At 41.3% G+C, this 17,732-nt stretch overlaps 1 protein-coding gene across 1 annotated transcript; it reads right to left on the minus strand.

Moving 5' to 3' along the window:
- Window positions 1–144: 144 nt before the first annotated feature.
- Window positions 145–13,402, minus strand: LOC307231924 (receptor-type tyrosine-protein phosphatase eta-like; the record flags this gene model as incomplete). Its single annotated transcript, XM_080002799.1, has 22 exons — window positions 145–1,377; window positions 2,039–2,174; window positions 2,561–2,721; window positions 4,210–4,326; window positions 4,625–4,759; window positions 5,190–5,263; window positions 5,389–5,479; window positions 6,257–6,344; window positions 6,740–6,830; window positions 6,930–7,051; window positions 7,380–7,581; window positions 7,887–8,036; window positions 8,134–8,409; window positions 9,078–9,344; window positions 9,936–10,205; window positions 10,335–10,601; window positions 10,742–11,002; window positions 11,101–11,343; window positions 11,956–12,210; window positions 12,465–12,725; window positions 12,820–13,080; window positions 13,348–13,402. The coding sequence occupies 22 exons, from the start codon at window positions 13,400–13,402 to the stop codon at window positions 1,219–1,221; spliced, it is 3,942 nt and encodes a 1,313-aa protein (XP_079858925.1). The 3' UTR covers window positions 145–1,218.
- Between the last annotated feature and the right edge of the window lie 4,330 nt (window positions 13,403–17,732).

Raw genomic sequence — 17,732 nt, forward strand, 5'->3', positions numbered from 1 at the left:
AAGTGTAGAAAAGGAAAATAAACTACCTGAAGGAAATAGCCATGGCCCTATAGGGACCCCCAAGTCTGACTTTCAGATATTGCTCCAGTTCCAGTTAAACTGAATATTGACCGTAAAAGTTTATATAGAAAGAGGAGAGGAGCACATATTTCTTTATTTTTATTTTTTTTACCATTCTTCTCCAGCTCTCTCATCTGTAGGATTCCACTATAAAAATCATATTTACATAATTGATCTCAATAATATATATTGAAAAAAAAAAACAGTCAGAAAAAAAAGCCAGTGGTGAACCAGAATGCATCCAGCGCATTACCCAGAAGAGTTCATAAAAATGCAAAAACTACTCTACAACAAAATGACATTTCTGTTTTTCCTTTCGGGAAACGTAAGGCGTATTTCCATTTGGTGCAGTGCAAAGTCGCTGAAAGGGAATTGGTCAGCGGATCCATTACAGTTTTAAACCTTTTCTTTTTCTCACTCCAACTCAACCCCCTTGTAAGGCATTCAAACAAGACGAAAAATATAAAAACAAAAACCAAACTCTGCCGCCTTGACGCGCGCAAAATATAATAGAAGTGCACCACCTGGTGTTGGAAGAAGCTACAGGTTCTCGGCAGTAATGATTCATCGTTCTGTGTTTCAATTTCGAGCAACATTGTTTTAAAAAGTAAGGAAATAATCATCGCAGTCATCTTTAGGAAAAATAAAACCATAATAAAATAAGAAAGGATAAAATGCTCATTACTTTGACGTTTGATGGAACTGACTTCGAAGTATTTCTTTTGAAACTATCCAGCAACCAACAAAATCTTACTTGAGCAAAATCTTTTTTATCTCCAATAGATCATATACTGACTTGTGATTTGTATATATAGGGGCCAGGACATATATACATATATAAATCATGTACTGTATATTAAGCAAGCAGAAATGAAAATCCCACATGTGCAAAACACTTAGAAAACACATAAAATATATTAAAAACATCTAAATTTTCATCAAAATATTTTTGGTCATTGAATATGGTGTATCTCTGTATATATGGTTACTTCCCTTTAACATGGTTGTCAATAAATAAAAATATAACAGTGGCTTAACTGAAGGGAAATAAAAAATACAGTGTATATGGAGAAATACAAAAATAAAAACAACCTCTTAGAAGAGTTCCCTTCCTCACCTCTTCCCATCCTTTTGCCAAAAAGGTGTGGAAGTTGCGGCCTATGTGTTGTGGTAGCCATTTTTGGGCGAGCATTTCCTGGGTTCTATGTTTTGGTATATATAGAGAGCGTCAGTGTTCTGGTAGATCAAATCCACGTTGGTGCCAGTCCTGGATCTGATGATGTCCATCGCGCACTGGTTGAGGAACACATACTGATCCTGTGGATGCCGCACATAAGCCATAGTACAGTTTATATGAATATACAAACAAAGCATTAAAGGCATTTTTTTAAGACTAAATCCACAACCTTTCTATGAGGAAGAATGCTACAGGCCAATATACTGTATAGGCCATATATACCTTTAGACATTGTCAGATCAGGACATGTTTTTAATCTTTTATCTAGATACGGTATATATCTATGAATTGTGTTGTGTAATTTTGTGTAATGGTGTTGGTGTTGCTATGCGTTTTTGAAAGTCAGTGGTGAAAAGCAATAAAGTAGAAGTACTTTGTTATTGTGCTTAAGTACATTTTTCAAGTATCTGTACTTACTTAAATATATTTCGTTTTAGAGATTTTTGACTCTTACTCTACTCCATTTAATGCAAATGTCTCTATCTTTCACTCTAACATAAGTTGTTTTTTTCAAACAAGATTTATAAAATATTATTTATATTATATTAGAGTTTGTACATTTACTTTTTAATACAAGCAAGTACTTACTTAAGTAAAAATGTCAAAGTGGTACTTCTCAGTCTTTTTTTATTAATTCTAATTTTTTTTACCTAGGTACGTCTTCCACCACTGTTGAAAGTATTGAAGAAAAATGCATTTTTTTATTTTTATTTGAATGCGTGACCGCTGGGCTGGTCCTACCTCGGTCTGCACCATGAGGGGCCTGTGCATGCGCAGGTCGTGGATGATGCCGTACACATCCACCACACTCTCCCTCTCAATCTGGAAGATCAGACGGTCGATGGCGATGAAGGTACCGGTACGGCCCACACCAGCACTGTGGCGAGAGAGAGAGAGAGAGAGAGAGAGAGAGAGAGAGAGAGAGAGAGAGAGAGAGAGAGAGAGAGAGAGAGAGAGAGAGAGAGATTTTTTAGATTTTTAAAGCATCTTTATTTTAACATTTTCTCTAGTTCACAGTTGCAGACAATACAACAAACAGAGAGAGAGAGAGAGAGAGAGAGAGAGAGAGAGAGAGAGTGAACAGAAAAAAGACAGACAAAAGTAACAATAAACCTAAAAATATACAATGAACAATAGAAATATGTAATAACATAAAGATAAACAATAAACAATCAATATACAACTGACAATTAACAAGAAGCAATACAATAAACCAAAAAACCCTAACCGTGTGTGTGTGTGTGTGTGTGTGTGTGTGTGTACCTGCAGTGGACCACGGTGGGGGAGTTTCTGGAGTACTGAACCATGTGTTCTCGGACCAGGTGCCTGAAGTTAATCAGCAGCTCGGTGGTCTCCGGGACCCCGTGGTCCGGCCACGCAGTGAAGTGGAAGTGACGCACCGAGCGAGTCTCTGCTGTCCTAACCTGCAAAATACACACACACACACACACACACACACACACACACACACACACACACACACACACACACACACACACACACACACACACACACACACACACACAGATGTCCTCCTTATCCTGATGTTTATTTGATGGTTGTTACTTATCTTATCGAACTATAAAGGAAGGAATCCCTGTCTGTCTGTCTGTCCGTCTGTCTGTCCGTCCGCCCGTCTGTCTGTCTGTCTGTCTGAGCACCCTGTGTCGATTATGCCCATTTTAGTATTTTTAGTATTTTTAAAGCTTATAGAGCTTATTGTGCATAATCACCGGGTGTCATGACATTTCACTGCATATATGTGTGACCGTATGCATATGTATGTGACAAATAATCTCTTGAACATGAACTTGAACTTGAACTTGAACAGTGACCAGCGAGCCGGCGAGGGGGCGGGGCTTCAGGGCTTCTGCGACTGAGTCACAGAGAGTGTCCTGAACGGGCACGTTGAGGACTGAGTCATTGACATTTTGTTCAGCTGTGCCCCTCACATGTCTTAGGAAGTCTTTTTTTAGTCTATTTTGAACAGGAATACACCAGTCTAACGACAAAGGAAGGAATCTCTGTCCCTATGTATGTCCTCCAATTATCTCGACAACCGCTCATCCCATCTTCTTCACACTTGGCGGGTGTATCGCTATTACACGTGTAATATGAACAAACGTTCAATGAGGCGGGGCTTCAGGGCTCTGTGAGTCACAAAGAGCGTCTCTCCCTGGTGTACAACTTTACATGTCAGTTTCATCTTCCATTGTGGACCGAATCACAGGACTGAATCACTGACGCTTTGTGAAACTCTGCCATTAAAATGTCTTCAAAAAGTCTTACATTTTGAACGGGTATGCACTAGTTATTATAAAGCCTTGTTCACATCGAATGCGTAATTCCGTCCAACAGTCGGATCCTCCTCGGTCACCTGACGCATGGCATTCAATATGTCAAGAAAAATGTCGCTTTTTCCAGAACAACAGCCAATAGTTTGCTCAGACATTAACTCAAGTGTCATGAATGAGAGTTCAAAACGTACTTTATGTAATGTTCCCAAAGTGCAAACAAAAACAAATATACACAATTGACCTCTATAAAAGAGTATCTATCTATCTATCTATCTATCTATCTATCTATCTATCTATCTATCTATCTATCTATCTATCTATCTATCTATCTATCTATCTATCTATTTTGACTACAGGTATATTACAGTATGTTAATGTTAATGTTTCAATATACTTTTTATGAGTGTACTTACACTACACAGCATATTAATGACTCGTACACCAAAACTGTACTTTAAATTAGTATATGCAGTTAATAAGAAGTACAAAAATTATATAGTCTTCAAGTATACTGACAAAAAATGTCGTAGCATACTTTTAACACACTTTATATACGAAAGATATACTTTCACTGTGAAAAAGCAACACAGTTTTTGCCACTTTGGGGTGTCTTACATTTTTAATATCAAAGTCCCTGATGGTCCAGTCTTCAAGTGGTATGTCGGAGGTGGTTGTCACAGTGATGTTCCCAAAGTGCTTTGTCTCGGAGGGCCAGTATTTCTCACATTTTGTCTGGGAAAAGAGATATCAGACAGGTAGATCATGAACTGGGTGTGTCCATGTGTGTGTACTGTGAGTTAGTGTGTGTGTGTGTGTGTGCGTGCATGCTTATGTGTGTGTGTTTGTGTGTGCGTGTGTGTGTGTGTGTGTACTGTGAGTGAGTGTGTATGTGTGTGCGTGCTTGCGTGCGTGTGTGTGTGTGCGTTTGTGTCTGTGTGTGTTTGTGTACTATGAGTAGGTGTGTGTGTATGCGTGTGTGCATGTGTGTGTACGTACATTTGTGTGTGTGTGTGTGTGAGGTTGTACTCACTCTTCCCTGCTCGTTGCAGCGTGTCAGCATGACGAGCGTCTGGACGTTCTTCTCCCAGATCATCCGCCAGAACTCGCTGACTGTGCAGGGCAACGGGCCCTGGGCCGCGATATACTCCTTCTTGGAGTTGTAACCCTAGAATTTGAGAGAGCATAGCCGCCAAACCCCCCCCCCCCCCAAAAAAAAATCTGTAAATGTCTATTCTAAATGTCTGTGTATTCGATGTCAGTGTGGATGAAGGAGGGACAGTTGGATTTAGTACGATGCATCTGATGTCTTTCGGGTTGAAAGGAACAGTTTGGATTTTTTGAAGTTCAATGCAAGCAATGGGGGACAAATCTGCCATCTGCGTTCAGTGCAAAAACGTCCATTTCATTTTCGCTTTGTACACGGATTTGCAAAGCATAAGGCTGCTATGGCATCACGTTCAGCTTTGCCTGAAATGAGCAGTGAGTTTTTGAAAGGAACATGCATTTTGCAAATGTAAAATATTATTCTGATGTATGATGTATGACGTGTGGTTAAAGTTATGGATGGAGGCAGCTATGACAGAGTAAGTACGCACCGGCATGTAGTTAGCATTGATGTAGTCGTCAAATGGAGTTCCATGGACAGAGAGTTTCACTCTAGAAGAATCATCTAAGAGGTGAGAGAAAGGGAAGAATGACTCTATGATGGAAAGGGACGGAGAGAAGGCATCGCCCCCTAGTGGACACACCCCGCACCGTCCGGAGAGCGCGTGTGTGCTGGTGGGGTTTTCTTACAGGGATACACGTTGTTGTAGCGGTTCTTGGGCTTGTTCTCCAAAGCTTGGGCGCTTGTCTTTGCCTGCGCTGTTCCGACCGACTTCAGGTCCTACACACACACACACACACACACACACGCACAACACACACACACGCACGCACACACACACACACACACACACACACACACACACACACACACACACACACACACACACACACACACACACACACACACACACACACACACACACACACACACACACATTTTGGCACTGCAGGAAAGGATTTGTCAAATTCAGCTTGTTGTCGGTGTTTGAGTTATCCTAAGAAGTGACATTTACTTTTAAGTAAATGTCTCTTCTTCATCAAACCCATATGTTAGATGAAGTTTGAATAGTGAATAGAATAGATGAATAGTAGCTAATAGTGTAATGACCCTCGGTTTGACAATTTCACATATAATCTTGAGTCATTAATGGATGTAATTATAAAAGAAAAACGTTATTTGCATGTACTGAAAAGTTGATTGCCTATTTCAAAATGGCATTGCCAAGAAACACAAGAATAGTATCCCAAAACAAACGCAAAACAGGACAGAGACATGCATAAAAAGATAAAAATATAATAATAATAATAATAATAAATAAAAACAAACAAACAAATACATAAATAAACAAACAAACAAATAAATAAACGAATGAATAAATATATAAATAAGTAAATAAATAAACAAACAAATAAATAAATAAATAAACAAATAAGTAAAATAAATAAATGAAAAACAAAAAAATACAATAAAATTAAATAAAAATGTGTCAAATATGATTTTAAAATAATTGGGTGAATTCAGGATCTGTATCTCGTTATCGGCCTCATATTTTACCTCAAACTCCTCAGCGAAGCCGCAATTGGAGTCTGCTTTCTGCTTCCTGTAGTATGTCTCATAGTTCTCTACGCTGATCGCCAGATTCCTGTTCAAAACCCACACCAGGGTCAGATGAAACAGTAACTTAAGTCTTTATCAAGCTGTGTTTACATGGCCATGAAATCAATAGATCTCATCCTCGGCTTACTTTAAATGACAACAAAATAAATAAAAATTTGAGAAAAATGTTTTTGCGTACTCACACTTTATCTCTGAAAAGGCAAAAAGAAACAGTGATTGTGACATATAGTTGAAATAATCCAGTCCACTAGATCATAGTCATTTTTTCCAAATAAAACACGGTAAAACCCTTCACCTCATGGAATGAATCTGGATGTCTGAGGTCTCTTTCTTGGTTATCCTATAAAAAAAAAAAAAAAAAGCAAATTGCACCCCCTGTCCAAAAGATGAAATCCCATTCTTGGACGGCGCTGAACAAACCTCTTCCAGTAGATGATAAAGCCGATGGTGATGATAAAGAGGACGCTGAATATTCCCAACGAGACTCCAACAGCGATGGTGACGATAACAGCTTCAATGTTGAAACAATGACATTGGAAGAGCAAAAAAATGAATGACAAATATGGAGTTTCCTCCCAACATTTGAGAATAGTCGTTTTGAAAGTGGTACCTGGGTTCTGTGGGAGTTGTGCCACTACCGAATAGAAGGGCGTGACTGTGAAAAGTGACAAGTCTGTATTCACAGTGTTGTTGGGCAGAACGTTCAGTTGGGTAAATAACACAATGGCATATCTGCAACAGAAAACAAAACAAATATACATTAACAATTCCTATTCAAGCTTTAATTTGTGAAATACATATTGACCGTGTGCTCTATATGTATTATTTATACTTCAGAAAGGTATATTTACTAGATATTATATATAATATATTATTTTGAACAATAACAACAACAATAGAATAATAGTAATAATAATAACAATAATAATAATAATAATAATAATAATAATAATAAACAAAAACATCAAGCTTTAAATGCAAAGTTCGATAACTATAATCACAAAAATTTTACAAATGTTCTATTTTGTGTCCAAATTAAAATCCATATTAATACTAATACCGATATTGCTGATTAGCTTTTAGGGGGCCGTTGGTGTAGCCCTTCCAGACACTCTGGTCCCCTACAACGACAGTCAGATGGCCCCCCACAGTGCGGCTGCCACTGAGGACGCTCTCTCTGACGGTTGCCATGTAAGCGGAAGTGGTGCCTTCGCTCCAGTCCCGATAGGTCTTGGCTACGTACTGATTCAATCGCAGTACACCTAGAGAGGAGTATTCGGAGAAGACGTGGTTCAGTTTCTCTACTGGAGCGGAAAACCAATGGTGGGTTCACAGCAATGTCTTCCACGTTCTTTAAATATATTAATTACGACCAACAGAAGCAGTTTGCCCGGGACAACAGTCATTATTAATAGACAGCGCCATTATTCAGAAATAACTGAGTGCCCAGAGCCACGATTGACCAATCAGAATCGAGTATTTCACAGAGCAGTGTGATGAAAATGTTGTATTATAAGTGTTATATTTCTAAAACAATGAGAAAACAGGAGGGAGAAAGACGACCCACCGTTGATGGTGTTCGTCACAAGTACTCCGTAGTAGTTGATCGGGCCCTGGGTGGATTTCAGCAGGGTGGGGTCGATGCTTATGGTGAACATATTGTACTTCACCGCTGTCACATTGGCCAATGACTCAAAGCTGACTGGGATTAACGGTTCTTCAAAAAAAGAAAATGGAATAAATGCCTTGTAATTCCGTAATATTTCTAAATCTCCTGACTATATGAAAAAAATAAATAAAAAATAAAAACGTACTAGTGATGCCTGAGGTGCAGTTGAGGGATACAGGAGTGCTGGCTCGTCCGCAGCTTTGAGTCTCCATGATCAGCTCATACGTTGTGTGGTATTTCAGGCCGGTGACCCTGTAGCTGCAGTTCAGGTTACAGGCGTCCTGCTGGCTGAAATGCGGCTCGCCCTCCACCGTCAGCCGGAAGCCAGAGAACAGGCCGACGGGTCTGGTCCAGGACAGCATAATCTGGGCCTCGGTGCCGTTTGGACTGGAGCATGTCAAATTTTTCACTGGGCTGGCGTCTATGGAAAGAGATGACAAAAGACTGATTCGTTTGACCTAAAACAATGCGCTTTCTCTGCTTATCGGTTAAATTGATTAGGATTATTCAATCCATAAGGTCACTAGTACCCAAAGCGTTGGTACAAAAATTGACACTATTTCAGCAATATAATTTCAGAAATGTCAAATAAAGGTAAATTCTTTTTAGAAATGAGAAAATACCATATATAGAGCAAATGTATTTATATGTTTATAATTAAATGTATAATTAAATGTTTATATATACAGTATATATATATATATATATATACATACACACAAAACCAGGCTGTGGCAGGCCCCTGGATGGGAGCCTGTCACAGCCTGCAGTGGCGGCTTGACCACACCCCCATGGGCCGCCACACAGGCCTATCTGGGACAGTGTCATCAAATGCAGTGAATGACTGTTTACATTCTTTAAAAACAACCTAATTCAGAGGAATCTAAAAAATAACTATGTCACGTCAAAAATCCAAATGTCTTTTGTTCAATTTAAATCTTGATCCTCATTTTATAATAGCATTCTTATGACTAAAAAGTAAAAACCGGTTTCTGGAATCATCTCTTCCCACACAAAAGCCGGACCGAAGCCCTCGAAATAAGATGACATAAATTCATTATCAAATACATCCAACTCGGATGGACTTACTTGTGCAGCTTGAAAGCAAAACGGCAGCTGCCCGCGTTCTATCGGAAGTCTCCGTGGTCACGCTGAGGTTGTAGGAGCCTCCGGGAGCCAGGGCACCGATCTGAATTGATTCTTTCTGAGTGGCTTCACTTTTGCTGATGGGTCCAGATGAGTTACCCCAGGTTACGAAGTAGCGATAGCTTTGTTTGAAGCCGTCGGGCTTGGTCCACGTCAGCCTGATGCTCTCCTCCTCTGGAATAGCTTCCAGAGATTTCACACTTTCCGGTCCTGGTTGATTAAAACAAGGAGAAATGTTAAGGTAAGAAGAATCAGAATGATGATCACAGGATTTTATGTCTGTGTGGGCTTGAATATATTGTATGTATTGCAAATGTGTGTGCACGTGTGTGTGTGCCTGCGTGTGCGCGCACGTGTGTGTGTGTGTGTGTGTGTGTGTGGGTGCGTGCGTGCGTGCGTGCGTGCCTGTGTGTTGTGTTGTGTTAAAGTGGTAATCCGTAACATTGTCTGTGATGGGTGCATTATACTACAAGTCCCAGAAGTCCATTCGAAACTGCATCTTAATCCATAGTGACAGTTTATTGAAAAACACTAGCTTCAGTGTGGTTGCCTTTCACTTCTAGCACATGCCTGATTGGTACGTTCTTGCCGGGAAAGGCGGACCCCGCCACTGACAATGGAACTAGCATATAGAGGAGCACATGCATAATTAATGAATTCCAATGGCTGTTTCTTAAAATGTTCCAACAAAACTAAACTATCAAATAGGAGATTTTTAACAAAATAATCTCACGGATTACCACTTTAATTGTGTACTTTGCGCTTTTTGTCCATATTTGCACGCAGAGTGGTTGTCCTTACTTGTGACGAAGCGGTTCCGGACCTCTGCGCTCTGGAAATCCAGGACTCCCACAGTTGCCACGGAAATGTTGTAGGGCGTTCCAGACAACAAGGAAGAACATGTGTAATTTGTGCTGTTGATCATGACGACGGATTTTGTCTCGTCCGATTGGGCGTACGTCAATAGGTAATGGAATGTGGCGTTGGACATCAGAGGGGCTTCTCCCCACTCCAAATGAATGGAGCTGGTTGTCTTCAACAGGATACCAATTGGCCCCGGAGGGTTAGGAACTGTGGAAGAAAATGAAATAGATTGTTTGACGTACACTCTAATTTGACTTTAACAAGCAATAAAACGTACATCTAATGTTGTAATGTTCACTTCTAGTGTAGTTCTCACTTCAACCTCATGACACTTACAAGTGGCGGTGGTGACGAATTCAGACATCGAAATGAGCGCATTACTAATGGTGCCCACCCTGGCGGAGTACTCCCTTCCCGGTAAGAGTCCGTCAAACAGGTGGGAAGTGCTGGATGTGTTTACTTCCAAAGGAGCAAACACCTGGCATCTCCTGCTGCAGAGACGGACGACGTAACCATCCACGTTCCCCATGGGAGCTGTCCACGACACCAGGATTGTATTGTTGGAGCCATTGTTGGAGACGGTGGGGCTGACGGCATCGGGCGCTTTCGAGGCAGAGGGGTTGAAGATGATGGAAAAGATGGTGAATGATCATAAGCGGGAAGGAGGTGACTCAACAGGAGGAAAATCTGAGGCTCGAGAACAGAGACTAACTGAGCAAAGCTGGAAAGCATAGGGGTCTTACAAGTATATAAAGAGATGCAGCGTGATTCTGCTTCTATGCCGGCCTCCGTCCTGGTGAGAACGCAGAACGTGCAGTTTGTTCCGGGCTCAAGCGCCGACATCACCGCCTCTTCTCTGGAAACGGTTTTGTTTTGGGAGGAGCAGCCGCTGGTCTCGACACGGTATCTATAAGTGTTCTTGTACTGCTGCGGTTTCACCCACGTCACGCGGACTGCGGTGGTGTTCAAGGTGGTAGCCTTCAAACCATCAACATTGTAGGGCTCTGGAAATTAAGGAAAGAGGGTTGTGTTACTTGACGCTGAGAGATCTCTGCGCGTTACATATTTCTGCCGGTTCATCTCGAAGAAGTCATACGTGTACGGCAGGATTCTGTTTCGGGCGCTGCCTTGGTGCCGTCTGTGGTTTGAGTGGTCACGGTACAGTTGTAGATGCTCCCGGACTCAAGATCAGAGACTGTGTACGTGGTGTTGAAGACTTGAATAGATGAATTGGTGACCTTCACCAAGTAAGAGTAGCCTGGGTTCATCGCTGGCTGATTCCACGTTAAGACCACCTGACTTGGGTAAATTCCTGCCTGCTCCAGCATGCTCACCGGATACGGTCCTGTGAGAAGGGAGACGGAATTGAGAATGGCAGTGAGCTATGGCAGAGATGGGTGAGATTAAGTAAAGTAAAAGGGTGAGTAAAACCCTAATTGAGATGGAGAATTAAATATCACTCAATGTATATAGACTTAGTAGTCAGGAGGAAGGTGGCTACACAACCAATTTAAACAAATTAAAAAGTGGGGTAATGGTGGGAATACACCAGAGGACTTTTTAAAGACTAAGCCAATAGGCAGTGTTACATATTGAAAGACTTCAGAAGATCAAGTATTTATCAAGAATTTTCTCCCCACCCCATCACAATATGCAAATGAATAATGATTTTATTTAGAAATAGAATTAGAATAGAATAGAATAATTGTGTGCCCGATGAAGATCCATTGACTGAAATGTTTCCTCACTTGAACCTTGTGACATAGGTGTGCAAAACATACTTTTTTCTCTGCACTCAATCAAAACCTCCATGCACTCTACAGTATATGCTCTTGTAAAAATACTTGTTTAGTTCAAATGTCCGTCTGTGTGTGTGCTTTATTTCTTTTTTTTCTTTGTTTACATGTCTAAATCCGCCAGTTGCTCTGAAAGGCATGTACAGTAATGTTTCACTTACTGGTGGAGACCTGTCTGCTCACCGCTGTGCTCCAGTAGCCGAGCGCACCCACAGTAAACACTGATATGTTGTAGAGAGTCCCAGACTTGAGGTTCTCCAGAGCGAGCCAGTAATTTCCAGTTGTGCTGTACAGGTCCAGGAGAACCACCGTGAAATTGTACTGCACAAGCTCCATGTCATTTGGTAAAAACCAGCTGATATTGATAGAGTCGGTGGTCTGGGACACCACCGTGATCTGGCCAGGAGGGTTGGGAACTGCACAAAAAGAAAATTTGCAACTGTTTGTTTTATCTTAGGGTTCTGTTTTTTTGTCAAGACTAGGGATTCCCAAACATATTAACTGCCATGCATGCAGTTTAACAATTAACTAATTAAAAAGTGTCAGATATCACAAAAAACTCACTATCACAGCCCGGCCCCAGACTATGTGTAGGTCACACAAATAGAGCTCAAATGTCTCTTGTTGCAAGGTGTACATTTCAGGAAATTGGAATCACAAAATGACTCACGAGTGGCATTGTCTTGGGGCACGCTGACAGACAGATTCCCGCTGTTGGTGACGACTTCAACTGTGTACAGCGTTCCTGGTGAAAGGTTTTCAAAAGTTGCTTCTAACGTTGCGTTGCTCAGGTTGAGCTTTTCCCCCACCAACTGGCCGTCTCTGTGCAGCCGCACGGAATAGAACTCCACCCGTCCGTCTGCGGCTTTCCAGCTTACGGACATGTTGGTCGTGGATCCGAGGGCAACTATTTCAGACACCGGCCCAGGCTCTGCAAATAAATTAAAAAGCAGTATATTTTAGGTATACCATACATAATACAGTATACATAAAACAAAATCCCATTAGGAGCGACAGGTACGCACTTGTCCAATTGGAGATGCTTTCGACAGTGGATCTGACCCCTCCTACCACTGTATACACTTGAAAGGTGTAGAATACACCAGGAGTCAGCGTGACGTCGTAAGTTTCCATCGTGGTTGAAGTGTTAAGGACAACGTCTTGGTCCTTCAGAACAGTAACAAGGTAGGAGTACGTTTCCTTGTGATCATCTTGCCTGACCCAGGTCAACCGGACGGCCGTGAGGTTGAGGTAACTCTCAATTAAGTTTGTCACTGCTTTGGGCACTGCGTTAAAAATACATCAGAAGTTGTACATGAAAGCGTGTAATAATTCTTTCTCTATACTTTTGCATTTGCATAGGAACTACTTTGGCTATGTAAGGACTTACTTGTGTAAGTGACAACGTGATTCACAGCGGAGTCACTTCCTTCTGCTGCTACTGTGGTAACGGTGAATTTATACGCCGTGCCGGGTTGCAGGCCGCTGACCAAGGTACTGCTTGTATTGACTGTACTTTCGTCTACAGTATTTCCACTGTTTGAACCGTTTACGCTGGTTTGAACCCTGTACGTGTAATATTCCTGTGCACCGAGAGGCTCCGACCATTCCACCTTCACGGATGTGGTGGACTGAGGGTGAGCAACAAGGTCGAGCACAGGATTGGGCACTGAAATTGGAAAAGGAGGAACACGTTAGCAACTTAGTTGGTGTATTGGGTTTTCTGCTTTAATACAGGCTTGAGATATAAACCAAACACTACAAATGCCATCCAGAAAAAGTGTATCCGTGCACATGCAAATATTCTTCGACAATCAGTTTTTTCCCCCTCACATGTGTGGGTGGAGTTTGTGATGGCTAGGCTCCGTAGATCCTGGGGTCCCACTGTTTCCACAGTTATATTGTAGGAAACTCCAGAAGACAGCTGACCAAGAACTGTGGAGTTAGTTGTGGAGATGGTGCTTTTTGTGCTACCCCCCTCAGGTCGGTAGGTTATGGAATAATTGTGTGGCTCCCCCTCCATCGAGGCAGGCGTACCCCACTCCAGATTGAGGGAATTGTTTGTTTTTTGTGTTATAATGATGGCACCGGGAGGAGTGGGAACTGAAATGTTAGAGGAAATTAAAATTAAAAAAAAAAAAAAGTTCAGATACATACACTGAGATGACATGTTTAACAGTTAACAACAACAACCACTAAACACCGGCTTAAACTTACCGGTGGCCAACGGCGTTGGATAGGATGTGTTCGTGAAATTGCCGGCAACAGCAGTCACAGCAATCCTATAGATTCTCCCAGGATGTAAAGGGCTGCAGCTGGATTGTGTGGCCTCACTTGTCGCGCTGCATTGTTGATAATCAGAGGCGCTTACTTCATAGCGGCTCACGTTGCCGCTCGGCAGGGTCCAACTGATCTTAAGGTAACTTGTTCCTCTTGCTATGACCGTGATGTTTCCTGGCTTCTCTGGCCCTATGAATTGCAACATTAAATAAATCAACTTTTCATTCTATTGTTACATTGTGTAGCAAAATTATGTTATTTAGCAATGTGGATGAGGTTTTGAGATGCCACATATTAAGGAATAGTCCAGATTTTAAATTTTATTTATTTTTTATCCCTGTTTTATACTCTCCCCTCATGTAGTAGTTAGGGTTCGTTCTTGCAGCAGTCCAACATTTCTCCAAACTGGACATGTGGCTCCGTACCATCATCAGGAGCTCAGTGCAAGTAATAGGGACAAATCCACCCCAAATTCAGACAATTCTAACATGATCTAACAGCAGTCTGACACATTCAGGGAGCATTCAGGGAGTCAAAACATCGAGCACACAATCCGGCAGGTCACCCATTTGGATGTAACACAGTAACAACACTGCAGCACAGCAATGAAAATAGCACCAGCCATAGAGAATTGACATAACAGTGAATGTAATTTTCTACAAATAACACATCAAATTTACAAAGTCAGACTGCTGCTGGCATCATGTTAGCGTTGCCTGAAATGTAGTGGGTTTTTTTTGCTCTGGATGCAGATTGTCGATTTGTCCCCAATTTTTTGCATTGAACTCTGGATGGGAGTATGGAGTCACGCTTCCAGTATGGAGAGTGCTGGACTGCTGTAGCAATGAAACCTACAGCACCTCCACCTACATGAGGGGGGAGTATGAAACAGGGATGATTAAAAAAAAATCCCAACTACCCCTTGAACCCAAAGGGCAGAACCACAGTAAATAAATGAAAGAAGGTTACCTAAAAGTACATTAGAACAACAGATAAGATTCATAGACCTACTTGTGAAAGTGGTTTTATTGGTCTCCATTCCCTCATTTCCATTTCCAGCGACAGCAACAACAGTCATATGGTACTGGGATCCTGCTAACAATGCGGTGATACTAAAGGATGTTTTATTCGTACTGTCCCTTTGAACTGCCACCGCTTCTCCTGCCGTCCACCATATCCTGTATGACGTGACTTTGCCCACCGGCTCAGTCCACTCCAGAGACACAGAGGAGGTTGTGACTTCAGTGATCGTGAGATTTCTGATGACATCAGGCTCTGTTGGTGAAAAATCAAACACAATATGAGGGGAGTAACATAAAGCAGTTGAATTCAGCAATGGTGCAACGAGTCTATATTGTCCAAAAAACGATGACGAAGGAAAAAGGGGCTTACTGGTGAATGAACTGAAAATGCGAGGCTCTCCTTCTGTTTGATTATCTTGGGCGACGGCAAAGACTTGGATGGTGTAATTGGTGCCGGCAATCAGGTTGGAAAGGACAATATTGGTATTATATGTGATACTGGTTGGAGGAGATGTTGTTTGACTTTCGTACCACGCCACCCGGTATTTCAGTGCCTCCCCGGCAGCTTTTCTCCAGTCTAGTGAGATGGAGGAGGTTGTCGAGAACACAGTGGGCAACCCAATCATACCTGGTCCTAAAAAGAGGAGACGAGAGGGAAAGTGGAAGTAGAGGAGACAAAAGAACAGGAAAATTTACCCCATTTTTTTCAACAGCCCAATTAAATCTTCACTTACTTATAGATTTAGACACAGACACTGCTTTTCCTTGAGTTTGATCTCTAGTTACCGCTTTCACACTGAACGAATACAGCCCTCCAGGTCTCAGGTCATAAATCTTAGATTAAATGTAATCATATTAGATTAAATTGTATAATTTGTCTGAAAGATATTCCCACCAGCGCATTCTCCTCTATCGAAGGAGCTGTTTCCTTTTCCAGGTTCTATCCAGTTAAGAAACATAGAAGTTCCTGTGGTTTCAGTCACACTCAAATTACTGACTACTTCAGTTTCTCACAATGCAGGCAAGTTGAGGTGGAAAGACGCGAGAAATTGTTAAACAAACCATAACTAGTTGGGAATATAGTTATTGAGACTTGTTTAACGAGAGCATCAAAAAGTCACAAAATAAAAAATGTGAGAAAAGAATAATGATGTTAAAATACATAATCAAATACCAATTAATAAACTACAATACACGTTTTTTTATGAGTTCCCGTCTTATCTTTCCCGGAGTCTCATCGTCTCCAGAAACTGCTCTAAACTCTAAATGTACAGTATACTCAAACCCAGGAGTCAGTTCAGTGAAGGTAAATATAGGTAGGTAGGTAAGTAGGTCAGTATATAGTTGAGGTGAAAAGTTACAAGGGAAAAATATGACTGAAAGAATCAACACGTTAAAAACATCATCAAACCCGAAGACCTTTCTTGGAACTAGTTGCGTTTCTTTCCCACTAGTAGGAAACTGTGAGGGACGAGTTTGACTTTTATTTAACAGGATAGATGCTTGTATTTGGTATCAATATGTTGATGCGAAGCAGTTTCCATTATGGACCAACTAGTTGGACAAAAATGCTTACGAGTTAACGACTACATGCAGCTACTTAACTAGTGACACAGGAAGAGTATACTACTTAACATCTGACACAATTTAGAAGTTCAGTCATCAAAAAGTCCTCGGGAGGTAGGTAGATAAAGATAAGTTGGTAGGTTAGTAGATGGGTAAAGGAAGGTAAGTAGGTAGATACTGTAGTTTGCTAGATGGGTTGGTAGGAATAGGTAGGTAAGTAGTTAGGTAGGTAGGTCAGTATAGGGTTGAGGTGACAAGACAAAATAAAATTATGAGGAAAAGAATGAACATGTTAAAAACACATCAAATACCAATTAAAGAACCACTTTGCATCTTACTTGTATATCGAGTTTTTGTTTTCTCCCTTCCCAGAGTCACACCATCTCCAGCGACTGCTCTGACTCTAAATGTGTACTCAACCCCAGGAGTCAGTTTAGTGACATTCAGGTATGTTGTGTTCACATCTTTTCTCCCACCGGTCCATTCTACTCTATAGAAGGAGCTGTTTCCTTCTGGTTCAGTCCAGTTCAACAACACAGAAGATGTTGTGATTTCAATGGAACTCAGATCTCTGACCACTTCAGGCTCTGACAATGTCAAGTCAGGGACGAATGGAGTACGAAAGATAAGTTATATCAATGAACAAATATATGATACATGGTTAGGTAGATAGGTGGGTAGGTGGTTAAGTAGGTAGGTGGGTTGATAGGTAAAGGTGGATAGGCAGATGTAAGCTGGGAGGTATAATAAGGTAGGTAGTTAAAGATAGGTTGGTAGGAAGGTAGGTAAGTAGATGGATTGGCATAGGCAGGTCAGTAGGTATGTAGGAAGATAAATATGGGTAGGAGGGTAAGTAGGTAGGTGGGTTGATAGGTAAAGATGGATAGGGAGATGTAAGCTGGGAGGTATAATAAGGTAGGTAGTTAAAGATAGGTTGGTAGGTAAGTAGATGGATTGACATAGGCAGGTCAGTAGGTATGTAGGAAGATAAATATGGGTAGGAGGGTAAGTAGGTCAGTATAGGTTTAAGGTGGAAAGTCACAAAAGAAAAATATGACTAAAAGAATGAA

The sequence above is a fragment of the Zeus faber genome (assembly GCF_960531495.2).
Source record: "Zeus faber genome assembly, chromosome: 6".
In the NCBI taxonomy this organism is placed as follows: Eukaryota; Metazoa; Chordata; class Actinopteri; order Zeiformes; family Zeidae; genus Zeus; species Zeus faber.